The 27962-nt window shown below is 36.2% G+C and overlaps 1 protein-coding gene across 1 annotated transcript; it reads right to left on the bottom strand.

The window, feature by feature from the left end:
* Nucleotides 1-7960: 7960 nt before the first annotated feature.
* LOC135156210 (uncharacterized) lies at nt 7961-27388 on the bottom strand. Its single transcript, XM_064107909.1, has 5 exons — nt 27376-27388; nt 21264-21483; nt 13419-15478; nt 9340-9506; nt 7961-8526 (listed from the first exon to the last, which is right to left on the bottom strand). Exons 1-5 carry the CDS (start codon nt 27386-27388, stop codon nt 8389-8391), a joined length of 2598 nt encoding a protein of 865 aa, XP_063963979.1. The 3' UTR covers nt 7961-8388.
* Between the last annotated feature and the right edge of the window lie 574 nt (nt 27389-27962).

The following is a 27962-nucleotide window of genomic DNA, read 5'->3' as shown; positions in this document are numbered from 1 at the left end:
TCAGTCAAATCGCAAAGTACAGCTGGGAGGTCTTTGTCGAAAATTTGTGAACCGTAAGAGCAGTTTCGTCCTGAGTTTCGGAGCTGACGAAAAATTGCAAATATGTCGTTTGTCAAGAGTCCTTGACGAAACTGCTGTTTTGATCCACCAATCTTCTACAAAGACTTGTTAGTTGTTCTTTTTCATCAAGGGCATTTGGCAATATGTTTTCTCTGTTCTAGAATCCTCCTTACGTAGTGGAGCGAAAAGATCCTAGTGATGAACTGCACTACGGATGAACCAAAACCATTATGTGGCTGCAACTTTCCAACAAGGCTATATAGGGTCTTGCAGGAAGTACTTGGAAATGAAAGTGATATAGAAGACTCCAAATTAATGTAGCTGATAATCACTCTCTAAACTGTTTTACGAGTTTTCGGCAAAAGCCTTCTTCGGGTATGCTGTACAAGTTTGAAACTTTCATGCTTCCCCCAACAAAATGCATTTACTATGTTTACTCATAATATTGATGTAAATATATTTGCAATCGGTGTTCTATAAGCAGGAAAGTCTGAAAATATGGGAATGAGTTATAAGAGTGATTAACATAATATCAATCTGCTGGCATAATAAATCAATTTAATATCATGAATGTTGCGTTTAAGCAACAAACGACGGATATTCCATAAGAAAAAGGACTTATTCACAAATAATTTACCCATTCTATTTTAGTGGTCGAATCGATAAACGATGTATCTCTTTAAAAAAAAACATTACGTCACTGTTAGCGGGGTGTAAATCAATGAAAGAATACTGTGTATCGGCTAATTCTGTCAGGCAGAAGAGGGGAAAGTCGAGGATGACAGAATAATCGTGTGGGTCGATGAATTTACGAGTCTAGCCGAAGGCCATTTCGACGTCAAGGACGAGTTGTAAAAGTCATGAGAAGTTATCTATACAGGGATATTGATTGGTGGGTATTGGGTGTCAGTACAGATAGTCACGTGACAGCGATGAGCAGAACCCATTTCATTAATACTACGAGTTCGAATATCCAAAATTAGAAAATTCTCTGGTTCATTTATCAATGATTTAACCAACCAAAAGACACCTACCAATCATCACCAAAATACGAATACAACGCGTGTGGATCGAACGCACTCTGGAGGTCTCGAATGCATTGCGCAATTCATTGATGAGGCTGTGTTGATTTCTTTGTAGCACTTAGAAATTAAACATTTGAAAAGCTTTTAATTTGGATACCTGTATATTGTTGTAACTATACTTTTGATACGGAGTACTCTTCGCATTAGGAACATAAAAATTAATTGTATTTGACCTAATACCCTTGACATCATGTTAAGACACATACTAGTTGATTAACCTCAATCACTTTCGATGTTGATCGAGTGATCCAAAATTCTACTCACATGTGATTACTGATTCTCGCTACTCAGAATATGAATATTTGTTTGTTGTGACTCGCGTGACGCGACACTATTGAAGATTCCTTACCTTGCTGTATTTGTCTGTAATTTCTCAGAAGATACTCACCAGATTTTGATAGAATTCTCTTGAGAGTTTTTTTAAACATCTGGACACATTGTATTAAAAATTCATTAACGCCTGACTTTTTGTTTAGAGTCGAGTGCCATTTGAAATTATGACTCGCGTGACACAGGAGTGTGACTCGCGTGACGAGTATCATTTTGGACCGTAAGGTAGACAAATTATCATGATTTTATACAGTAAAATGGGCCAAATGTCATTCAAACAGAACATTTATGGTCATTTGCATCCCATTTATCTTTAAACAAAGGAATGTTAAAGTCAAGCTCTGATACGTCTACTTCCATGAAAGTTTTTTTTTGTGGGACTACATATTGTAGTCCCATATGTGTAACTAATAGCATCTAACAACGTTTTTCTGAATAAAAATAATCATTCAGGCCTAAAGAATTGACATCTGCCAAAACATTTCAATAATTATCATTTTTCCCAAAAATATTGCTCGTTTTGTGATATTTGACTCGCGTGACATACCCTAAAAAATCTTGATGCGACTCGCGTGACGGCACTTTTAATAGGTTGGTTTTTTTTTCATAATGAAGGGGCTTACAGTTGGCAATCTTCTTTGATGGTTTGATTTAGGACCTTATGCTCCTTATTTTTTATCAACTACAAAACATACTAGCTAATACTTTTAAGTAAACTAAAATACAGATGTATTTTTGTGACTCGCGTGACACATTTCATGGGTGTTTTTAAATATTGTCAAGCTCGATTAAAAAAAAGATGATAAGTTAAATTTACAGACAACAGAACACACCTTTGTTAATATAATTAAAATAGTTACAAAAAGACATACCTTTTATGCAAATTTGACATCTATTTAGGATCGTGTAACTCGGTATTTTGTACTTGAAAGATAGTGAAAAATCAGATTTACACCTTTTGGACATGTACATAGCCAAAGATAAATACTCTTCATTGATTGGTTTAATTTGAAATTTGAAGCCTAGGATGTCCAGTTACATGGAATGGCAGACCATGTCTAATTTTTTTATTCCATTTCATTGAATGGAAACTTGTACTTCCTAACCTATCTTGAAAATTAAAAAGTTTGACCTCTGGTTAAGTTTTGATACTAAAACTTCGTTGACTTGAAATAACCTTTGAACTTTCATTGTCTAAAGGTATCGCCACTTTAAACGATTACGCCGCACGAAAAAAACAAACGTTTGGGAGGTCACCCAGACCAAAATATATTGGCGAAGGTTTGAGGAAAATTCATCAGAGAATAACAAAGTTATTAGAATTTTAATTATTTAATTTGTGACGTCACTGATATGTGAGCAGCATTTTCCGGTATATCGAATGGTAAAAAAATATAATTTCCCCCCAAAAAATGAAAATAGTTGTACTTTTGGTATATCAATACACAATTTCACAGCCGCTCCTAAAAAGAAAATGAAAAATAAGTCATCACGAACCATTAAAAAATTAAATTTAAGCATTCTATATGGGGCAGCTGCTAGTTTAGGACGTAACAAATCAAAAACCTTAAAATCTCTTTAACGGATTTTCCTCAAACCTTCACCAATATTTTATTATTTTTTCTGCTTTTTTTACGACAAAGTTTTCGTCAGGGTGAGTTTCCCAATTAATGGCGAAGTAACCCTTCTGATAGGTAAGCTGCATTACACCCTCTCCACCAGCAATGTAATTGTTGTTTGGGTGACTGCTTGCTTATTACACTTGGTTACTTTATTACCTGAATGTATCCATAGAATCCAATGTTCACCAACAAGGCTAAAACTCGAGAAACGTTGATTTCGAAGCCTTTTGGAGTGATCATTTGATTAAGAACATAATTAAATCATTAACTTCTACAAGAAAATAATCGATCCTTCGACCCATGGACCTGCAAAGATTACTGAGGCATCGTTCAGCCACTTTATATTTTAATTTGGAGTCAGGGAGACATTTGTACGTCATTGGGTCATTGATGAATGACGATAACACATTTCTCTGAAGGTTCATGTGTTAAAAATGAGATGTGATAAAATCACTTAAATAAGTGTCAATAACGACACATTTTATTGTCATTAATAGACCAAATATCTTTCATTAATTTTCCTAAGACTATCAAGATATGTTTTTCAGTGTGTTTTTTTTTTCTCAGTAGGGGGTATGAAACCAATACTCTGAAACTTGGCTCCAGCAATAGTGTGATAAGTATTCTTTGGTATCGAATAAAGTCCCGATAAAATACTCAAAGCATTAAAATGATACTATTTCATTGCACTTTTCTGAAGAAGTAATCGTTCCATTTCAGGTTCATGTGATAGAAATTTCTTAGATGAGCATCATTGATTTTGTATGAATTTATTTCTATATAAAATTATGACGTCAATATACGACTTGGCAGATTAGTTCCTGCGACTAACAAACCTAAGATGGCGCCATTGCACAAATAGAAGCAGAGCCATTGATTCATACAAAGCTTGACACCCCCCCCCCCCCACCAAAAAAAAATCACGTCTGCAGAGCTTTCCGTGAAAAAAGGTGTACATGAAGTGTCCAGAAAAGACAAAGTGGGGGAAGGGCACAGGGGGGGGGGGGGCACGCAAAGGCACTATCGAATCACTAACGAAGGAAAACACAAATAGCATATCCACTCCATTTTAAGCGACAGAACGCATAAGTGTAAACATTTCATGAAACTAACATGGGGATCAGGTGCGGTAAAATGTTTCCTCGTGTTATTTTTTTTTTTTTGGGGGGGGGGGGAGGGGAGCAAAGCCAAATTATAGAAATTACGTCAATATAGAAAATGGATGCAAGCGGAGTATTATCACCACCAGATTATTAAACTAGTATTGGTTAATGTTGAGTAAAATCCTTTTGAAGGGGCTTTTCTAATTGTTGAAATATATAATTTATATGAAAACGTTATATTCCGCGAGAGAACGGTTTGGAAAAAAAATTAACTGTAAGTCGTAAAGTTTGCTCTGTTGTCTATTCTAGCCATCATTACATCTAAAAAAAATTATGTACCTCGAAATGATTTCGTTTGTTAAAGAGAAATGATGCATGGCCGGAAATTTCAAAAGTCTGGTTTATCAGTTACCAAGACATATGAATTTTAATTTTCCATTGGTCTTGCAAGGTTCGTTAGCAACAACTGTGGTTCGCTATTTCTAGTAGAGTGGTCAAGCCGGCCCGAATCCACTTGGTTTTGTGCCTGCTTATTGCAGGACTGACGCCGGCATTGCGCAGGCTTTAAAGCATATCCAGAGGTGGACTCAGTCCGAGCTGGGGTCAGTACGGCTTTTTTTAAATGGGGTGGGGGCCTCCAACGCCGTCCTCCGTCCACTTTCGACGTAGATGTTTCACCACAGAGGCCAGGGGCGGCGGAACCGAGGCCAACCCAAAAAAATCACAGTAGGAAAAAAATGTCCTTTTTCTAAATGGAAAGTGTCCTTTTTCAAAATGAAAGGTGCCCTTTTTTCAAAATAAAATGCTCGTTTTGAAGTAAAACATAATAAATTCTAGGTTAGAAAATCACAAAATCTTTGGCTCGCGCTTCGCGCTCGCATTATTCGATTGGTGAGATATATATCCTATTCATGGGAGGAAATCTGTCCTCAAAGGTAGGGGGACCAGGGGCTGGAAAATTTGACAGGCAAAAAAAAAAAGATAAATAAAAAATAAAAAAGGTTAGCACCAAAAATGAAAGGTCATTTTAACCAAAAAAAGATTTCACCCAAAAAAAGAAAAAAGGGCATTTTTTTTCAACAAAAAAAGTTTTCACCCAAAATGTAAGGTCATTCCATGTAATATTTCGATTATGAATGATGTATTTTTTCCATCATAACAGACCAAAAATAGTAGCGGGGCATTTGATATTGTGTGTCCCCCCTACTAGGTTTGGTAGGGGGACGCGCCCCCCCCCCCCCTGGGATTTCCGCCCATGATCCTATTCATCAGTCACTAAATGCAGTCCTTAACAGCTTCCTCTTTTGGTCAGTATATTAAAATTTTCAGCTCGCTCTTCGCGCTCGCGTCAATTCTTTAGTTAGATTCACATCATTTTCATGACAACAAGAACTGCTCGGAATGTTTAATTTTCAGGTCATATTACATGAAGTGTCCAAAAGTTTGAGCTCGCGGTACGCGCTCGCAACATCTCGCAAGGATGCCATTTTAACAGTATTTTGCGCCACAATTGACCAAAAGACCAAAAAGCGAGTTTTACAACTTCAGATTTGAATTTTTTTCCAAATCCTAAATCTACATGTATATTTCATCAGAAATCATGACAACAAGAACTGCTCGGAATGTTTAATTTTCAGGTCATATTACATGAAGTGTCCAAAAGTTTGAGCTCGCGGTACGCGCTCGCAACATCTCGCAAGGATGCCATTTTAACAGTATTTTGCGCCACAATTGACCAAAAGACCAAAAAGCGAGTTTTACAACTTCAGATTTGAATTTTTTTCCAAATCCTAAATCTACATGTATATTTCATCAGAAATCAATTCGAAAAGGCTTTGCTTAAATTAATTACTACAAAACATACAACTACTTCACGCAGATGATAATCTCATGGTGAAAATATCCGTTTACCAGTGGCGTAACAGGCGGGGGGGCAGGGGGGGCAAGTTGCCCCCCCTGGCGGATTTCACCGGGAAAATAAAAGAAAAGCGGGAAAAATAAAAAAAAAGGAGGGAGAAAGAAAGGGAAAGGGGAAGGAAAGGGGAAAAAGAAAGGAGGAAAGGAAAGGGAAAGGAAAAAAATGAAAAGAAAACGAAGAAAAAACTTTTTTTAATAGAAAAGGAAGGAAAGCGGGAAAATATACGAAAGAAGAACATTTGAGAAAGAACAAATCATTCCGAAATAGGCCTATGTAATGCAATAGTACGGTGGGAAATAAATTAAAAGATGACAAAATGGCAAACAATAGCGGGAAACGAAGGTAGAATGTAATTAGTCAAAAGCTAATTTTTGGAAAACAAAGAAAAGGGACAAGAAAAAAAAATAACACGACCGGGCTGCCGATGATTGATATTAAAGAGCGGGAAGAAAGATGGACTGCATACCTCACTGTGATATAAGCTTGCTAAATTTTATGCAAATAAGCTACCGGGGCTTTGCTCCTGCCAGACCCCACGCAGTAGGGGTTCTTCATTTATTACCTTCAAATGGCTCTATAACGCCCCCGTTCAATCACTGGCATACAGGCGGGGGGGGGGGGTCTTGGTTCCACACCCAAGAGGAAAGCTATAAAAGCTATATTCTGTATATGCCCGCGATTTGATTAAATAGCGGCAATCTGCGAGGTTTAAATGGCTTTGATATCAAGAAGTTCCGGGGGCTCCGCCCCGGAACCCCAACCGCACAGCACTTCGTATGGAAGGGTTGGGCAATGGCCCCAAAAAGTTCTACAAACAAGAACAAAAAAAGGAGGAAAGAAAAGCAAAGGAAAAGTGTAGAATTTGATTTTATTTACTGAATATAATACAAAAAAATAGCTCAAAGTTAGATTCTTCTTTGTTTGCAGTATGTGTATTTTGTTTCCTTTATTGCAAAGCGCGTATAGAAACTTTCAGTTTATTATGCGCTATATAAGAGAAGTATTATTATTAGTAATATTATTATCATGAAAAGGTGATTTTTTTTCTCGCTCGCTTCGCTCGCTCAGGACTTATATAAAGCAGCTTTTTAGCTCATGTGCTATACTGCGCCCCTCGGTTTTTTTTTACTCTTCACGCTACTGCCACAAAGAAGAGTGAAATATATTATTCTCTGGATATCATGTCAAAATCTATCACAAAATTGGATTTTTGTATTAAAAAGTCAAAATTTTTGCTCGCTCGCTCCGCTCGCTCGCAACTTTTTTTTAAAGATAAATTCTGCCCGATACGCAATATCTGGCCTTCTCAAAATAGTCGCCTCATTACACCATTACACCTGTTCATACCATGATATGACCGGGAAATGTTGGGCTCTTGCCCCCCCTGGCCACCGACCCCTGTTACGCCGCTGCCGTTTACATCAAAATGCCCATTTTGACATAAGTGCTTTGCCCCCCCCCCCCCCCACGAAAATACGTTCCGACACCCCTGACAGAGGCTCTTAATACCTCAGTTATATTTTATGTACGGCGGCCATACGGCGAGTCGAAAACAGTCGTTTCATTCATTTTTATTCAAACAACCTACACCTTCACTGTATATTACAAAAAGTGTTAAAACGGCTGTTTTTGACTCGCCGTACGGCTGCATTATTTATTGATCAAGGTCACCTATCTTGATTCAAATTGAGCTTGCAGAGGCCATCTGTGGAGGTGGAATACATGAAGGTAAGGCTGATTAAACTCCTCCATAAAAGATAGGGCTTCGTTGAAATTAAATCTCTTGATAATCATAAATCGAAGTCTTACAACCAGTAAAGAGTACGATACGACTTCGAAACTCATGAAAAACTATAATCATAACGCTCTTCAACACACGACTTTATTTCAAAAAGATACTTAATACAGCTTCCTTAATTCAGAGGAGGCAAATGGTAATCGGTACCCTATTTTTTTACTGGTAATGAAGGAAGCATTGCAAGATGCATGCTCGTTTACAGCTTCGCTCAAACTCTAGGGGGTATTTTGTTTGTTTGTTGTGTGTGTTTTGTTTCTTTTATTTTTCCTTTTTCCTTTTTATCATTAAGTAACCATGACAATTTCATGAGCAATGGTGAAGCATTATCAATACTCAGAATTTCTGAAAGGAAAATTTCACGCCATTTTGGCAATTCTGGGTGACGAGTACAAGAGCGGTACCCTCGGGGATCAGGAGCCCGAAGAGCCCAGAGTCGACCACTCCCGATCCCTGTCCCTTCGGAGACATTGGATCAATGGCGAGCCATCCCTTCGAAGAGACTGATCCGACGAACAGTACCGGTGTCTGGAACGAACGAAATTTTACGCTCTTCAACAGATGACCGTGTGGTCTCACCTGCAATTTCTGCTTCTACCTCGAAAAACTTCGCCTGTATGGTTTACGACAGATACAAAAAAGAGGGAAAAGACTATTTGGCAATAAGATTGTATGGAAATGGCGGATTCGGGAGTGCAGAAGGGGGGGGCACATCATTAATGGGGGGATAAATGACATAGTATGAATAGGGACACGGATTTGTATTTGTATTTTTTTTTTTTTATAAATGACAAGCAGAAGAAAATAATGAAACGAATAAATTGAAAATTGAATGAACAATGATCACAAAATTAGCAGTAATAATCGCGATAAAAAACATGATCAGGCCAAGGATAATGATGTAATCGGCGTGAATATAATTGTCTTTCTTACGATTGTTTACAAAATAAATTAATTCTGCAAATGCATTTCAAGACACTATGTACATCCTATGCATATGCTTCAACTTTTAGGACATATTTACACCATATTTTACAATTGATTGGTTAACAGATTTGGGTGTGTTAAATGATTTGTTACGCACTATCATCCAGACAATGGCGTGTGGGTTTTTTTTTTTTTGGGGGGGGGGAGGGGGAGACTTGCGGCACTAGGCTCCTTAAGTAGATTTTAAAAACGAAGAAAATGAAAATAAATTAGGATTAAATGTGGCAAGAACGTCTGTAAATTATGTCAAAATCTAACCCAAAATTAGACGTCCATTTTAAAAAGATAACCTTTTTTCGCTTGCTCACTTCACTGTCAATCGCGAAATACCACAACCACCATGCCGAGTCCCCCCCCCCCTTTTTTTTGGGGGGGGGGGTATGTGTATTCATGGAATACGCTACTGCCGGGATATCAACGGTCCACTGAGAAGACTTACCTTTCGGTTGATATGTGCTTGGTCGCGCCATGACAAGCGTCGTGTACCTTCTTTCGCCTCAAACTGATTTAGATTACCCTGGTGAAATTCAGGTTTTTGTTTCATCGTAGGTGGCGGACTTTGGGGTATGACTGGCCGTTTGAACTTCTCTTCGTCAAACATTTTGCCTGTTGAATTTAAGAGTACATTCCAATCACCCTCTTTGAAAATACATGTATATAATTACTTTCTTTTGCACAGCAAATTTTAGGTAAAACCATACGAATGATATTGATAGACGGACGTGTATAGGATTCGTCTGTGCGTAAATAGCCGTTTGAGAACATTTTGATAGAAGCAATCAACAAATATGGTTTGTGTATAATAAATAGATGATTATTAGTAAGAACATAAAAGAAAGAGTTACATTTCTCTTATCATTTTCTTTCTTTTAAAAATTCAATTTATGTTTCATAATTGAATAAAAGTACAATAAAGAGTCCCAAAGTAAAACAGTATCGCTGTACATGTAGTAGATTCAATAGGGTGTATGTTTCTTTAATACTTATTCAGTTTCATTTGATTTCGCCACTGCTTCGCTGTAAATTCATTTTATGTTATATTTTGTATTTTTCCAGACTACGTATTTTCCTACATTTAGTGCTAGATTATTTGAATGTTATATATATATTTTTTTTTTTTTTGGGGGGGGGTAATATTCTATCAGATTATGTGTTATGTATATGTTTTTTAACTGAATGATTATAAATTCAATAAGGGCTATGGAAAAAAAAAAGAATATAAATTTCATTCAGTTTCATTAACGCTGAGAAATGAATTTTCTGCAAAACTATTGAAACATGAGTTTGTGATTTCATACAAATGGCTAACAGTCAGACTGCAGGTCCCAAGAAAGTGGCTTCTTTCATCCAAGTGATATTCATGGCTTGAGATGTTTTGCATATTTAATGAGCTTGATGCGGACCAAAACACCTATTTTCATTCGGTCACTGCTGCTCTAATTGTGCATCGAATTTCATGAATTTGGTACCATTGTAAAGGAAAAGAATTACTCTTTCAGGTCATATGTTTGGATTTATTCAAAGATTTTGTAATATAGGTAAAAGTTTTGATATAAAATATGCTACAAAATAAATATTTTCACCTGACAAAAGCTGCTATTTTCACACTTTATTTTTGTTTGAGCCCAAATGATTTTTATATTATGATAAAGCTGAATATGTATGCTTTGAAATGATATAGGTTTCAAAATAAGAATTGGTTTAATCGGGTCAAGATCACACTTTTCATTTGCCAAGTACATAAAGCAGCTTGAAAACAAGATTACTGCACTCTGATTGGTCAAAAAGACCACACAATGGCAAATTCCAACGGTTCCAGAGCCCCAGTTCGTGGGAAGGTCACACTTCCCATGTGGTAATCTCCTCAAATACCCCGCGCCTGGTATTCTGTGAACCTTATCCAGCCAATCAGAACTCTGGATTTCATGCAAGTACAAAATTTCAGAAATCTCGTCTTGTACCTTGGTGGGAAAAGTGTGATCTTGACCCGATTAAAAGATGCCACATATCAAGAGTGGCATTGTAAGAAAGTACAGAAGTTCAGCTTCAGCTTCAGCTTCACAATTTTATACTTGCAAAACTTAAGTACTATGGTATTACTGGCAATGAATACAACTGGATGGAATCGTATTTAACAGACAGAAGGCAATTTGTAATGATTAACAGTTGTCGCAGTGAATTTTTGAAGATAAAATCAGGTGTCCCACAAGGATCTATACTGGGTCCATTGATATTTTGTATTTTTATTAATGACATGTGTAATTTGAAATTGCATGTACATTCTAAAATGTCTCTTTATGCTGATGATACCGCCATTTTTAATCACGGTGAATCAATTAAGGAGGTACAAAAGTATTTGCAAGATGATTTTGATTCAATAAGTAAATGGCTAGACTTAAATAATATGCATTTACACCCGCAAAAAACAAAAGCCATGGTATTTGGTCAAAAGAAAAAGTTGAGGGGTGCTCATTTGTCAGTGAAATTCAGGAACATACAATTAGAAAATGTAAAAAAGATTAAATACTTAGGTGTCATGCTTGACCCGGGCTTGACTTGGTGCGAACATATTACTAATATCGTTTGTAAAATATCTCGGGCAATAGGTTGTGTAAGGCGGATTAAGCACTTACTGTCCTTTGATATTATGAAGAAGCTGTACTTTTCTATGATTTTACCTTACATTGATTACTGTATTACATCTTGGGGAAGCAGTGCAAAAATACATTTAGATAAGATACAAAAACTTCAAAATAAATATGCCAGAATGCTTTTGAAAAAAGATTATAATACATCACAAATTTCTTTGTTGCAGTCACTGAAGTGGCAATCAGTAGATCAGCGTATAAAATATCAGTATTGTGTTCTTGTATATAAAATAATGAATGATTTAGTTCCAAATTATTTAAAATCTTTAGTATGTAAACGGCCTGTGAAATACAGGACACGGTATTCTTTACGATGCCCCCTTCAGCTTCCCAAAGCTAGAATTGAACATAAAAGAAAATCTTTCGCATATGTCGGACCCAAATTATTTAATGCACTTCCTTCAAATTTACAAGTTTGTACCTCCTTGTTAGTTTTTAATAAATTATGCAAAGCCTTTCATACGAATTGATAAAGAGCGAAATGATATTCCATTGATTTACAATGCTATGTATGTTTAAATTGTCACTTCCCACTCTTTATTTTGCTGTTAATTGTTTCTGATGTTAGATATTTTGTATTTTGTATTTTTGATGTTGTTTGTTGTTGTTGTTCATAGTTATCTTGACATGTATTTTAAACTGCAGGGCGCCTTTGTAAAGCAGTTTTAAGAACTGAACAGGCCTACCATGCAGTATAAAATAAATAAAACAAAATAAATAAAATAAATAAATAAATGGTGATATAGATATCATTGAGGTTCAAAATAAAAAGTTTTGCACAATTTGCAAAAGAAAACAGAGGAAGAATATTCAGTTTTGAAGCACATTTTCAGGCCAGAAATTTACTTATTTAACAAAATATTGTATACAAAATAAATGACCAATATGAAAGAATAACTTTTACTCTATCTGATGGTGCAATAATATTTCATTTAACTTGAGGTTAAAACAGGTAAATTCTTAGAGAAAGAAAATCTCACGAATCACGAGATTTTGCAAGGAGGAGGATTCAGCCACGAGATGATTTGGATGAATCTGGCCTTTTTGCTCATTAGCATAGGGACCTGCGGTCTGACTGCTAATGTTTTCATTTTTTTTAAAGGAAAATTACCCGCCTGTATAATTATGTCTAAATATTATGATTGTTGTAAAAATTGTCTGTATAATGAATAATTATTTGACTTTTGTGATTAGTGTTTTTGTTGATATTGTAACAATGTGTAATTATTCGATCCAAAATCATACAAGTAATATTACATTGCAAATTTGCAATGTACTATTACTTGTATGATTTTGGATCGAATAATTTTAATAAATACTACTACAAAAAATAGACACATATGGCTTGTATGGAATATATTACTGGATAACATTTATGTAGTCGAGGCGGGTATTCCGAGAGGTCGCTGAAGAAGACCTTCTCCAATAGACTTTGTAAGCGAGGGTGAGTGAGTGGGTGAGTGTTGGCGGGTAATCTTTCAGCAAAGCCGGTTGTATGAAATATACAATCTCAAGGAATCATCTGTTATACGAATTACCAGACATTTTTTATAAAAGAAGCCATGTGAGGTTACATTCAATTTCGGAAATTAAAAAATAATTTAAAGAACCCTGGTGTGTAAATTCATTTCCGTCTAATATATTAAGGTAATATAATCTGCATAAGAACTTTGAATTTAAATTTGATTTCTATTTTCAGAAGATTTCGTTGATTCCGGCCTTCTTTTATTTGTAAATTATGTATTATGATACAAATTAATAATATTTAAAGTGTAATTTATTCAAATAATTTGATTGTCTATGATTATATTTCTCCTGTATGTTTTCGATAAGCTTTTTTTCCATGCAATAAGAAAATCTCACTCTTTACCTGTTTGTTCTTGCTTGATATCCTCCTTTTTGACAGCAATCACTTGCCCTGATCTTTCATCGTCACTTTTATTTTTATTTCTCTTTCCTTTCTTCTTGCGGAGTGATATGGGGACATCGAGATGATGGAGCTCAAAGAAAGCCGCCATATCGCATTCGTCATAACACCAAAGGACGTTCTGAGAGTGGACCGGTGACTCCTCTCTGTTAACTCTTTCGAATTTCGACGGGTCAGTCTGAGGTGGTTTCTCAAGGCAGAGGACATCGCGAAGCACAGGATGTGCATACTGAAAAGAGCGGGTGTGGGTCGTTTTAGGCTGACCATGTAGTTGAGAGTGGCTGGATGTGTCCATGTTATACCAGCTGTCAGTGGAGGCATCGCGAGAAGATCCCAAAACCCTACCGACCCGGTGACGAGTATCCACATCGGAATCGCTGGAGGATGCATCCTTTCCTCCTACAAATTTCTTTTTCAGTTTCTTGAATGACTGTTTATAGAACTTGACAGTATTCTTCGGGTTCATTGGTAAAGCATCCTCATTATCACTTTCAGAGACGGGTGACCAGTCGGATGAGTAATGTGTATGAATTGGCTGGTGCCCAGTGGTTTTCCTTGGAACGGGTAGTGTTATAGGTTCAGTCCCTCGTGGTAGTGTTCGCGTTTGTGTCCACATGTTCAAGGAGAATGGTTGCTGCCTGACCGATTCTTGCGAAGTCTTTGAAGTTTGGGTGCAAACATCTGCATGAATCTTTACAGAGTCAATGTTACCAATTCCAATTGATGTGATTGCTTTAATTCCAGCACCGTTTCCTGTTTCTGTAGTTTGCTGACCCATCGAAGTTTCCTGGATACTACTCCCTGAACCGTCGTTGGTTTGGGTTTCTGCTACGTGAGCTGATGGAACAGCTTGGATTCCTCTCTCCTCTGAAGCACGATCCTCTTTAGGATTTAAGTTCAATTTTTTCTTCTGCAACGATTGGAGAACGGTGCTTGTAGGACTCGAAGAGCTTCGGCCGAATAATTTCTCGTATGTCTGTTTCCACAATGCTGACGAATGTTTGTAGGTGGGTCCTTCTGCCATCGCCTCTTGGGACATTTTATCAGCGAACCCAACTAGGGCGTTGCAACGTCCATTCTTCTGTCCAGTGGCTCGAGGGATCAATGACACAACTTGGTGATGGATACTGGGGTCAACTTCCATCAACTCTTCGGATGATCTTTCGTCATTTCTTCCATATTCCTCAACTGTCCATCGGCGAGGACTTTCTCCCGCCATTTTCGTTTGCTTGTTATGTTGTACACGATATTCCAGGTTGCCCTTCGGCGCCCATTTTGAACCATTGTCGTAGTGACTAATTCGCTTCCGCAGAAGATCTACTGGTGATGCGTGCATATGTCGTGTTGCGCCAACAGTCCTATTTTCGAATTCTAACGGAGTTTCGTACGGAAGGTTAGACTGTGGAGAAGATGGGTAATCTTTCTGGTATATGTTCGCAAAATGTTGCTTTGTATCTTCGTCATTCTGAAGCTCAAACTTCAGCTGATCAAGAAAGGGGTTGGTCCCTTCGATGTACACGGGCTTCTCAGTTTGGACCCGTGCCGAACCCGGTGTACCATAAAAGTTTGCCTTACAGGCACCTGGAGGATGTCTCAGCAGATCATCGCCGAACTTGTGGCTAGCGAGTGTCTTATTTGGTGCCGAGCTAAGGGATAATTGCCGAGCTTTCTCTGCCATCCCTTGTTTGAACTTTTGCTCAAGGAAGGCTCTGCTCTTCAAGAATCCCATTCTTCTTTTATTGAAAGTCTCAGGGTCAGGATGATTACTACCTCTGGATTCTGCTAGAACCGTTTCTCTCGCATTGGCTCTGTCACACAAAATAACGTTGCATGACTCGCATCGATGTGATGTAGTCTGGGTGATTTCCTCTCGACCTTGCACCAGTCTACTGAGATTAGAGGCAGTACCATTGGTCTCTTGACATTGGCAGGAATCGCTGATTTCAGATAGACGGGGACACGTCTGGTTACATGTCTGACGGACACACCGATGGCATAACCGACTGCGAAACGAAAGAAGAAAAACCATAAGATGTGTTTGGTGGAAACAAGATTTATCAACAATTAATATGTCAATCAAAATTCAAGAACTTTATTTCAATTCCCACTGATCAAAACTTTAAGGTCAAGTCCACCACAGAAAAATGTCGATATGAATAAGTATGGAAAAATCAAACTAGTATAACGCTGAAAAAATTTCATCAAAATCGGATGTAAAATAAGAAAGTTATGGCAATTTAAAGTTTCGCTTATTTTTTTTCAAAGACAGTGATATGCACAACTCAGTGACATACAAATGAGTCAGTCGATGACGTCCATCACTCACTATTTATTTTGTTGTTTATTGTTTGAATTATACGATATTTCATTTTTTACAGATTTTACAATAAAGACAAACTTGACTGAACCATATAGTATAAAACAATGCTAATTCCACATGTTTAGGGAGGAATTAATCGTTGTTTTACTTGACAATGAGGAGAAAAGTAGAATATTTCATATAATAAAATCCCAAAAAATAGTGAGTGGATTACGTCATCAGTCTCCTCATGTGCATATGACTGTTTTGTGAAATTAAGCGAAACTTTAAAATGTCATCACTTTCTCATTTTACATCCGATTTTGATGAAATTTTTAGTGTTATGCTTGTTCGATTTTTCTCTTTTATTTAAATCTTTTTTGTTGTTGGGGTGGACTTGTCATTTAAAGCGATTAGACGAGACAAAGCAATTGGGTCCTCGATACCTAGTTGATGGCATAAACTGGTGATAATTAACTAGGAATGCTTTACTGGCAATTAATTCTTTAGATGTTCATATAGATTCACCAAAATGATTAAGTAAATTCAAACAAAAAAAACAAATCCATATTTTATTGATCGAAACATAAATCTGAACTGAAATAGAAATAGTCCGAAGAATCATTTTTTCCTAAATAATCGTGGGTCCGGCAGCCACTGTGCAGCGCCAGATCGACGTTGCTCTATATAGAAAATGGCGGCGAGTACATACATGTAAACGTCCAACTGAATCCGGGGACGGTGAACATTTAAGTTTCTTATTGAAACAAAAACATGGTCAACGTTCTTTGACCTTGGTGACATTGTGACCTGAAACTCATCCACCCTTTTGGCAAGGTTTCATGAAAAAAGTCCACATAAAGTAAGGGGTTAAGATTACTTTCCGAACACCTCAACGTTGACGACGCCGCTTCAGGAAAAACGGCGCCTATGTCTCGCTTCTACTAGGAAGGCGAGATCCCCTAAACCGGCACCCGTTCTACCTTTTATCTTGTCTCAGGCAAACTGCTCCCATTAATTTTGTATAATGGAAAGATATGATAAAGAGCATTAGAAATTATATAACATGACAGAAATAAGCAAGATAAACAGTGGTCCCCTTCGTCAGTCATTTTGCCCCCTTTTTTTTTTACCTAACCCTAATCTAAAGTCTTAGCGTCCTTTACTTTTTATCATATTGGTTTATAGTTTTTACGTGATTATTGGGCAACACACAGACATCATACATAGATTTGTTAATTTTTTCATACCAATACATACTGAGATATGCATTTTAAGTTGAGTAGATAATTGGTTGTAAGTATGAAATTTATTGCATTGGTTTGAAACCATCGAGAAATACAAATAACCGTCGTTATCAAAGTAGAACTTAAAATGACAATCCCACTTTTAAAATAGTACCAACTAATTACAGATAAAAAATATCAGCCAAGAACTGGCAATTAAGGCATGGAGAGAGTGAAGAATAAAGTTGTTTATCCTTATACACCAAAACATGTTTATTCACTGTTTACATATTCACGAAGAGACGACGTGGAACTACATGTAGAGTTTAGTAAACAACTGAATAACATGAGATTTTCTTCGAAGATCTCGCATAACATTGGGTGAAACCATACAAGATAATGATTGTTATTAATAAAAGTACGTGTCATTAATCTGAGCGCAAAAGGATGACCAAATTTGATACATCTTGAATTATATTTTTTATATTACAGTTGTTTTCTTTTTTAGACGTGGTCATTCGAGCCACAAACATATCATCTTCGGGTTCTATATTTGTAATTAAAGGACAAGTCCACCCCAAAAAAAAGTTGATTTGAATAGAAAGAGAAAAATCCAACAAGCATGACACTTAAAATTTCATCAAAATCGGATGTATAAAAAAAAAGGAATAAAGGAAAGAAAAAAAAAGGAGGGAAAAGAGAGTAGAAAAAAAGAAGAGGAGGAGACGAGTGAATAAAGTAAGATGAGGGGAATACATGGAAATAAAAAGAATATTTCATGTCACTATATAAAATTTTCGCTCGCGCTTCGCGCTCACATTGCCTGTTAGGTGATTTTCATATCTTGTTCAATATGGAGTTTAAATATCAAGTTTGGAAGTCAATATATAAAACATATTTCATCTCGAAAATCAAACTTTCATTATTTTGCGTGATTTTCAAATTGATTTTTAAAAAGTGCTCTGTAAATATGACAGTTTTATGGTCTGAATATTAACATTTTCCGCTCGCGCTGCACGCCCGCAAATTTCGATTTATCAGGTACCTATTATTTTCGTGTATTCCATTAAGTTTTCAAAATATCCCTTTTCAGGTCTGATTGTCAAAACGTATCAGCTAGCGCTACACGCTCGCATTTTGATCGTATGTCTCAATATTGATTATACAATCCCCTTTTCATGACAATGCAAAGATTAAGGCTCGCAATTTGCGCTCGCATTAATTGTTAAAATATATTAACTGATGCATCCTATTTATAATTACAAAAGTGCTTGAAACGTCCAGTTTTCAGGCCATAATATCATCAGACTTCACGCCCTCATTAGGCATTAATGAATAAGATATTAATTTAATAATTTAATTGTCCCTTTTGTTTCATCTCGCGCTTAGCAAGAGGAATAGGAAGACATTCATCTTTTTCATATGATGACATGTCCTACATGTCCTAAAGATGTACCGGTCCTATGTCAAAACTCAAAGTAATTATAATTAAAAAAATCAGCTCTGTGCGATCCATATCCACTTTACAATTTTCTTACAAAGTGCTTGAAATATAGAGCTGAAATCGACCCTTTTTTTTCAGATCGAAATATCAAATAGTTTAAGCTCGCGCTTCGCGCTCGCTTTGATTTTCATGATAAAATATGTATTTAGAATGCCTAGTAGATTCTAGGTCTAAATATGAAACACGCGCGCGCATGTTTATTCAGATATTCAACTTGTTCTCCAGTTTCAGATCACAATATAAACAATTTTCTGCTCGCACTTTGTGCTTGCATCATTAATGTAGGAATTACTCATTCTTTTCCAAATTTAAAAAACATGAATAGAGTGTCCCGTATTTAGGTCTAAATCTCGATTTTTTTCGGCTCGCGCTTCGCACTCGCATCAATTGTTTAGTTATATAGCTATCCTGTTCATGATTACAAAAATTGATTAAAATTTTCCATTCTTTATGTAGAAATGTCAAAAATTTTCAGCTCGCGCTTCGCATCAATTGTTTATTATATACATATTCTGTTTAAGTTACAAAAAATCCTTAGAATTTCCATTTTTAAGTAAAAATGTCAAAAAAATTCAGCTCGCGCATCGCGCTCGCATAATTTGATTTTTAAAATATATAACATCTTCATGACTAACTGCATGCAGCCTTTATCAGGTACCTATTCCACCAGTTCATTTCTGCTCGCGCTTCGCGTTCGTAGTAATTATTTATATGCATACACATCTTTTTTAGGAAAACAAACTCAAATTATAGGAAAAAATACATAAGATTTCCAAAAAAATTTGCTCGCGCTTCGCGCTCACATTATATAGATAAGGATTATGATATTATATATTTATGTTGATTTATAAGAATAAAGCTAAGAAGACCACCCCTTCACAGAAACCAAAAATCATCTTCGAGCGGCCGATCGGGGAAAATATGGCTAAAAATAATTCCGCCCCCCCCCCTATTGGCGAAGGCTGGATCCGCCCCTGGAACACCTAACAGGCAATGCGAGCGCGAAGCGCGAGCGAAAATTTCATATAGTGACATGAAAGATTCTTTTTATGTCAATTTCTTCCCCTCATCTTATTTTTTAACTCGTCTTCCTCCTCTTCTTTTTTTTTTCTCCTCTCTTTTCCCTCCTTTTTTTTATTTCTTTCTTCCCTTTTTTCCTTTTTTTTTGCTCCGCCAATAGGCTTAGGGGGAGGGGGCGGGCCCCTCGGCCCCCTCCCCCCTGGATCCGCCTATGCATACGGATAGCAGTGGACATCTTTCTGTCGTTTCAATGGTTTATTTTTAATTGGTCTAATGCCAACTCGTCTGCTATCATTTTGGTCTACCATCAGTTCGTCTATTATCCACGTGGTCTAACTGCCATTTTGTCTAATAACCAAGTTGGTCCAATTGCCATTTATTCCATATATATGCCATTTGGTCTAATTGAACTAAGTGTTAATTGGGCGAAATTAAGGAAAATAAAATTGATATTAGACCAACTAGTTATGAGACGAAATGGTAATAGACGAATTGGTGATTAGACGAAGTGACTGGACCAAATGGTTATTGGACCATATGGTTGTTAGGCGAAAAGTTAATGGACAGAATTGCATTAGACTAAATGATTGTAGATCGACCCTGTAGTGGAGGAATTAGCAGCAGACGAATTGGTTTCAACCCGCATACCGCCCAGGCAAGCAAAACAAATTCACGACGAAATTGGCGACGAAATTCACGACGTCGTGAATTTCGTCGTGAATATTCGCGATTTGGTCTATATTTGCGATATCCTTCAGGGCCACCATAATTATAGGCTTACTGAATATTTTGCTTTATACCTCGAGAAACAATCTTGGTTAGTTTTATCATAACTGTTACAGTGCTTTCTTCTCCTTTATTTTCTTTGAATAGTAGATTTTATGTGCAATTAATTATATTGATTCACGGCTCGGCGTTATAGGGCTTTGAATGTCTAGAAGTGCTATGTTTTTTAAGTACCTGTACGTGAATAAGAAAAAAACATGCAGAATGCGTCACATTATGCAATGATTTCCTGTTTTTATGTTTTCCTGTTTCACTGCATATTTAATATTTAATCATTAAATGATGTAAGTTTGATAACATTTTACAAATGGGAAAAACAAATGAATGACATGTTTCGGCAATGCAGCGCAGTTACATAAAAATCAAGCCTCATTTCGTAACGTATCCGGGATGCAAAGGGTCACGTCCCAAGATAAGATCGTAGGTGTATGGTTGTTCTAATAAATTATATATAAGATGTGCATTAATATGGGATTTCTAGCTTGACACCAAGTAATTTTGTATATTAAGGGACGCACCATTAGATACCCAGGGGGAGGGGGGCTGGAAGTTTGGGTTGATGCATTTGTTTTCCTTCTTTGAGTAAAGCTTTTTTTTTCCTTATTCCATTGAGGGCCTTTTCACACGTGAATCTTGAATCATCATTGAAATGATGATTGCTATTGTAATCTTGACTGTGATTAGCGTTCGTAATTCTAATCATGTTCTAGTTTGGTTTCACACGTGCTAAATATTCGTCATTAGCCTTATTTTTTTCACTAGAATCATCATTCAAATAACGATTTTTTTTACCTTGAAAGGGCGGTGAGACAGGGTTTTTTCTGCACCTTTCAGATGATTTGTCAGTGGACCAAGTTTTTTTTTTTTTTTTTTTTTTTTTTTTTTGGGGGGGGGGGGACTTCCAGCCCCCCCCCCCCCTGGATATCTAATGGTGCGTCTCTAAATCAAAATACCTTGACAGTCGATCGCATATCACATCCATGAGAAGGTTGACATCTCGACGATACCCGAACGGATGACCGAGTTCAGCCCGTTCAAATAACTCTGATATCCGAACATCGCTTTCTTCCTCCTCCCCAGTCCTAACTCCGCTGCTAACACGTCTTTCTTCTGTTATTTGTTCACCTCGTATACCCCGGTTTGCCACCCCATACCCGGGATAGATATGGGAGCCTGATAAAGAAAAATATGCGTGTTTTTCATCAACACATTTTAAGGAGTGATGTTAGGTGTACATTATCCCATGTGTATGTAATTCAATTTAATTTAATCTCATTTGTTTATATCTTTTGGGGAGGGGGCTTTGATCTTTGCACATTTAGTAAACATTTTTCTATTGGAAATGAAATTACTTTGAATCTAAATTTAAATATTTTTTTTTTTACAAATCAACAGATAAAATTTGAAAGTATTAAACGAGAACTCTCCAAAGACAAAGTTGTGATAATAAAAATTGATGTTAATTAGGCGTCTGAAATAATCGAATTCACGGGGGATTGTAGCGAAAACCTTGAAAAACTCAGCGCGTGTCCAGGATTTTGCTCCGGGGGGGGGGGGCGAACCTATTTTGTCGCCCTTGTGTACTTTCGAAAAATGGCGCCTCCTCCTCGCCAGGCAACATAGATGCTTAAATGCATATTGAATTATCTTATTTCATAATCACATAAAACAAGGCAATTAAAGACCACTTTTTTAATGATGTGTTGATGAAACAATATATCCATGAATATGATGTAATACCACTTTTAAAAAAATGCGACCATAAAGCATGGATTTTTATGCGCTGGGAATTTAATTTAGTTTAACTTCTCATCACAGTAGGCCCTACTAAAATAATGAGGGGGTGTAATTTATTGACCAGGGGCGGATCTAGCTTTCGCCAAAAGAGGGGGAGGGATAGTTTCCCGATCGGAAGTTAAATGCTGATTTTTTTATTTTTTATTTTTTGCTTTTGGAAAGTGTTGTTCTAACTGAAGACTAACGGGTTTATTAACATCTTAGCTTATTCACACAAACCAGCTAAGGAAGATGTATTTATTATTAAAGTCAAAATAAAATAATGCGTAAGCGAAGCGAGAGATATTTGGGGATATTTTATGTACCTGAAATCTGAACATTCTGAGCAGTTTTTGTATAAGCATGAGCATGACATACAGGATGGGTATCTATTCAAACAATTGATGAGAGCTCGAAGCGCATGCTGAAAATCTTTGATATTCTGACCGAAAAATGTGTAAATTCTAAGCACTTTGGTTATCATGAACAGGATGGATATGTAACTCAACATTTAATGCGGGCGCGAAGAGCGAGCTAATTTTTTTTATATTCCCAGGCACCCAAAGCTGGACATTCTAAGCACTTTTTGTATCCATGAACAGGATGGGTATATCTATTTAAACAATTCATTCGAGCGCGAACCGTGAGTTAAAAAGTTTCGATATTCTGAACTAAAATTTTGACATTCTAAGCACTTTTGATAATCATGAACAGGAAGTCCATCTAACTAATCATTTAGATGCGAGCGCAAAGTGCGATTTGAAAATTATTTATATTCCGATCCAAAACTAGACATTCTAAGTACTTTTTGAAAAGTGAACCGGATGGGTATCTATCTAAACAATTGATGTGAGCGCGAAGCGCGAGCTGTATAATTGTGATATTCTGACCTAAGATTTTGACATTTTAAGTACTATTAGTAATGATTAACAGGAGAGGTATCTTACAAAAAAATATGCGTGCGCGAAGCGCAAGCTGGACATTTTTGATATTCTGACCCAAAGCTCTTCATTTCTGAGCACTTTTTCTGACCATGAACAGGATCGTCATTCAACTGAACAATATTGATGCAAGCGCGAAGAGCGGGATGAAAATTTTAATATTCTGACCTAAAATTTGGACATTCTAAGCAGTTTTGGTAATTATGAACAGGATGGGCATCTCACTAAACAGCAAGCGTCAAACCCATGAAAAAAACCATGAGTATGACGCCCCCCATGTGAAACATGAACTTGGCGCCCCCCTCCCGCCCCGGTCAAACATCAAATTGGCACTGCAAATGTTCAACTTCAATTTAGCGCCCCTTGTTTCAGGTCAATTTAGCGCCCCGTATAACATGGATTTGGCGCTCCTCCCGCCCCATGTGAAATTTGAATATGGCGCCCCAGTTCAAATATCAAATTTGCACCTCAAAGGTCGAATATGAATTTAGCGCCCCTTATTTCAGGTCAATTTAGTGCCGCGGTAAAACATGAATTTATGCGCCCCGCACTATGTGAATCATGAATTTAGCGCCCCAGGTCAAACATCAAATTGGGGCCCTTAAGATTGAATATAAATTTGGCGCCCCCCCCCCCCTTCTTAGGTCAAACATCAATTTGGCGCCCCCAGACTTTTAATTTTTTTCCTCTCTCTCTCTTCCCCTCTTCTCACCTTTTTTTCCTTCTCTCTTTCATTCTCCCTTTTTTTCTCTCTTTCTCCCTTTTTTATCGTTCTCTTCTAATAAGTTTCCCTCTTTTTTCTTGTCTTTCCTTCCTCATTTTGGCGCCCCCTTTTCAACGACCCGGGGAGCCGGGGCCCCGATAGCCCCACCCCCTCCAAATACGTGCATGAATCTGATAACCTAAGGTATAATTTCGACGCATGTTTATCAGCACCCTAAAATAGGTTGTCAAGACAAATATCAAGATTTCCTTGATTGAGTAGAAAATGTAACTTAAGTCATAGTTCAATTGAATTGTGAATTTTAGCTATCCCTTTATTGTGAGATTGAAATGTGAATAAAAGTTTCGTGTAATTATATTGATACAAGAGTTTCATTCTTAACCTTCAGCGGTTTTTTTTAATGAAAAATAATCTTACAAAGGAAATTACAAATGACAAAACATTAAGGCTTTTCCTTACACAAAAAATTAACGTCCATTGAATACATAATATGAAGCAAACCTTTGAAATAATCATCGCTCACGGCGTTCAAGCGAAAACCTTGAGAAAAAAAAACTAATAATCTACACGCTACACGGAATCGAAACATTTAGATTTGAGATTTAGATTTGATTTAAACCTAAAAGCTAATATATTTGAGTAAGTTGAAAACGTTTAAGGTAAAGTGCGAGACGATGTTTAAAAATTAATCATGCAGGTTGATAAATCTTTATCACTTCACCACTGTTTATATTTCATTAAAGTTGTTTAAAAACTTTAAACTCGTTGAGAAATTTGAACAATAGTTGTAAGAGTGAGATCTGTGCCAGCACGACGTGCTTAGAATTTCAAACGACATTTAAAGTCTTTATAAGTTTTGTATAATCATAATAATAAAGATTTTGTTTTTTGGTGACAATGCACCACAAAACCCACAAAAAGTCGCCAGAAATGAAATTTTAGTTAAATAGCCCTTCTAAACAAGGAGATTCTAAGCTTTATAACAATGTTTGACCCTAACCCACTCAAGTAAGATAATAATTTTCACTGCCATGGAACATTCCAAAAGGGGAATTAAAAATTACTAGTCTATTGAAGAGCACTCACTCTTCAACTATTGTGTATTGTAGACAAAAAGAAAATTAAAATCAATAGAATTTCGATAGAAGAAATTATCAGATTGCCCCCAAAGTTCACACACTAATTAGGCACATATCCTGCATGTCCATTAGTTTGAACAAGTATCAATGTTAGAACTTATCCTGTTTTTAATTTATAAGAGTTCAAGGAGAGATGAATATTCAGGTATTCGTGGAAAAAAATATGATTACAATTAACTCAAAAAGACAAAAAAGAGAGAGGTCTAATATATAAAAACACTCAAAAATTACACTTTAGGTTGATTAGTACATCAATTTTTTTTTTAGTAAATAGCGGAGAGTATACTGCCCAACTTTGGCAAAAGAAAGCAAGTGACACATCAGTCAAATCTGAGTTATTGTTGTTTCTGAAACATCCTTTGTATGTTGCACATTCGAGCAAAATTTTTGGGGGAAAATGATTATTCTATGGAAATATATTGAAGAAAACATGCTGTTAAATTGCATTGACGCCTATGTAAATGACGAACACACATTGCTCATTTACAACAAATACTTTTGTACTTGCTTACTTTTGCCGAGGTACGGCAGTATACTCTAAGACTTTCAGAAAACACAAAAAATCCGAAATTTGAGCATTCTTACCAGAATACTTTTAATTGGCTCCACTTGAAAATCGCACAGTGCGACTTTTTGCGGTTTTTTTGGTGATGGGTCCTCCTCCTTTTCCTCAATGCAAAAAGTCACAAACTTAAAATTTTAAAAGTTTTGACTTTGTGCATTGAGGAAAAGGAGGAGGATTATTTACATGTGCAAGGTTGTCAATACATTTCCCAAATTATGAAATTAATGATCAAAAGTTTTAAACAAAAACTTTTACCTGAAAAATTACAGCACTTATTCTTCTTATATTCAATAAAATAATCCAGTGAGAATGTTATGTCCTTTATACTTTTCATATTATTACTTTTTGGGTTCATCATCTTCATCATTACGGCTGTTTTCACAATTTTTTCTATAGTCGATGAAATCATCACTGCCATCATTATCACTACTAAAATTTTTCATCTTAAAGTTTAAACATTGTCACCGTAATCATACTTGAGTTAGGTAATTGTTTTAAAAATCTCTTATAAAAAGGATTGGTCCAAGCAATCAATGAGTTGGTGAATGTGTCCGACCGACACAAATGGTCAAAACAAAAAAATATATATACTTGTTAGAAAAGAGTTTTGGTAGATATTGAACGCATTTATCGATGGGAAACATATTCATCAATACATTACTTTTTACTGAAGTAGACATGTATAGCCTTCGTATTGTTTCTCCATACCGCTGCCGGAAGGAATTCAAGAATCCAACTAAAACGTAAAGCAACTTCCGCCGAAAATATCAAAAACATCTTGTTGTTCAAAAACTGAAATGAACTACCAAACAAAATAATTCAATTTCTACACTTCCCCTTCCCCAATAAAAAAAAAGAGAAAGAAAACATGTCAAGTCGGGAATGAAATAACAAAATCATCCAGTCCATACGAAAGTTCACATAGTGTATTAAAGAATGAAACCTTGGGTCAAGTAAGCTTGTATAAAAACAGATCAATGAAAAGTTGAAAACAATTATTGACAAACAATAAGTTATGAGCATAGTTACATATAATTCCTATTGGCAATGGGACAGATGTTTGTGATGTCACAGAAGTAGGCCCTACAAAGTTTCCCCCTTTGTAGGCCTACACGTATCCATTAAAGGGATGGTCCGGGCTGGACGTATTTATAGCTAAATAAATAGAGTAGAATTCACTGAGCAAAATGCCAAAAATTCTATTAAAATCGGATAACAAATAACAAAGTTATAGAATTTTAAAGTTTTAAAGTAGCAATATTTTGTAAAAAAAAAACAGTCGTCATGAATATTCATTAGGTGGGCTGATGATGTCACATTCCCACTTGTTCTTTTGTATTTTATTATATGAAATTAGGTTTATTCAAATTTTTTCCTCTAAGAACTAGAAAAATTGAATTGACAATTGATTTAGTGCATTATATATTTATTGCTGCAACTTATTTCATTATAAGGGAGACATATTATTCACACAAGTATGAAATAATAAAAAAAAATATGATTTTATGTAATAACATAAGAAAACGGAAAGTGGGGATGTGACATCATCAGCCCACCTAATAAATATTCATGACTGTTTTCACAAAATATTGCCAAACTTTAAACTTCAATAACTTTATTATTTGTTATCCGAGTTTGATGAAATTTTCGGTATTTTGCTCAGTGACTTCTACTCTATGTATTAAGATATAAATATTTCCAGCCCGGACCATCCCTTCAACAGTGCATCAGGTGATTTTATGATCTCTCCGATTCTCTTGTACGCCGTTTAGAGGTTTGTATGTGTGTTTTTATTTTAAAGAAATGCCCCTCATGACGAAATTCAATATTCGTCATCGAAAATAAAAATATGTATGCAAGATGCGACATAAACAATATTTTTTTTTAAAGAAAAACAATGAAGAGCGTGTTTATACATACCTTCCGCATTCATTGCGATGAATAAATTACATTTTAAGTTGTTTTGTACGTCTTCTGCAAATACTTTTTTCTAACACATAATGATCATACGTCTTTGGTCTTCATGCATCATAGTAACCGAAACTGTTTGCGCGCTTGCGTCATAATACAAGTGGGCGTAACCTATGACGTGCAGTCAAGTACGTCTGAATGAAGGCATTTTTTTATTGACCGTCTGTGCGCGTCATAATCTGCGCATATATATGTGCGCATTGACGTAACAATGGATGAACAGGTGATTAAAGAGCTACCAATACATGTAATGGATTTTTCACATGATCTGCAACTGCTGCACTCGAAATGTTTCTCGGATGTACTATTATTTGATGAAGTTCATAGATCATAATAGCTGAAAATAATCAATGGATTAATTTATTAAAAAATAAAGGCGAACGCTGAATCCTACCCTGGAGTTTGTAATTTTATAATCTCTTTTTCCTCTAAAAAACACCCCCATCCTTCAAAAAAATCTGGTGACGGCACTGTCATTTCATTATTATTATCACTATGCAGTTTTAGGGGGGCGCAAATAAAGAAAAGGAAAACAA

This window comes from Lytechinus pictus, chromosome 12 (genome assembly GCF_037042905.1).
Source record: "Lytechinus pictus isolate F3 Inbred chromosome 12, Lp3.0, whole genome shotgun sequence".
Classification (NCBI taxonomy): domain Eukaryota; kingdom Metazoa; phylum Echinodermata; class Echinoidea; order Temnopleuroida; family Toxopneustidae; genus Lytechinus; species Lytechinus pictus.
The sequence above is the reverse complement of the archived record's forward strand: the minus strand, read 5'-3'. Positions and strand labels throughout refer to the sequence as shown.

Coding starts and splice junctions, on each gene's coding strand:
- LOC135156210 (XM_064107909.1), bottom strand. Junction 9,507..13,418: donor TATCAAGCAAGAACAAACAG/GTAAAGAGTGAG, acceptor TAAATTCAACAG/GCAAAATGTTTGACGAAGAG. Junction 8,527..9,339: donor AAGCACATATCAACCGAAAG/GTAAGTCTTCTC, acceptor TAAACCATACAG/GCGAAGTTTTTCGAGGTAGA.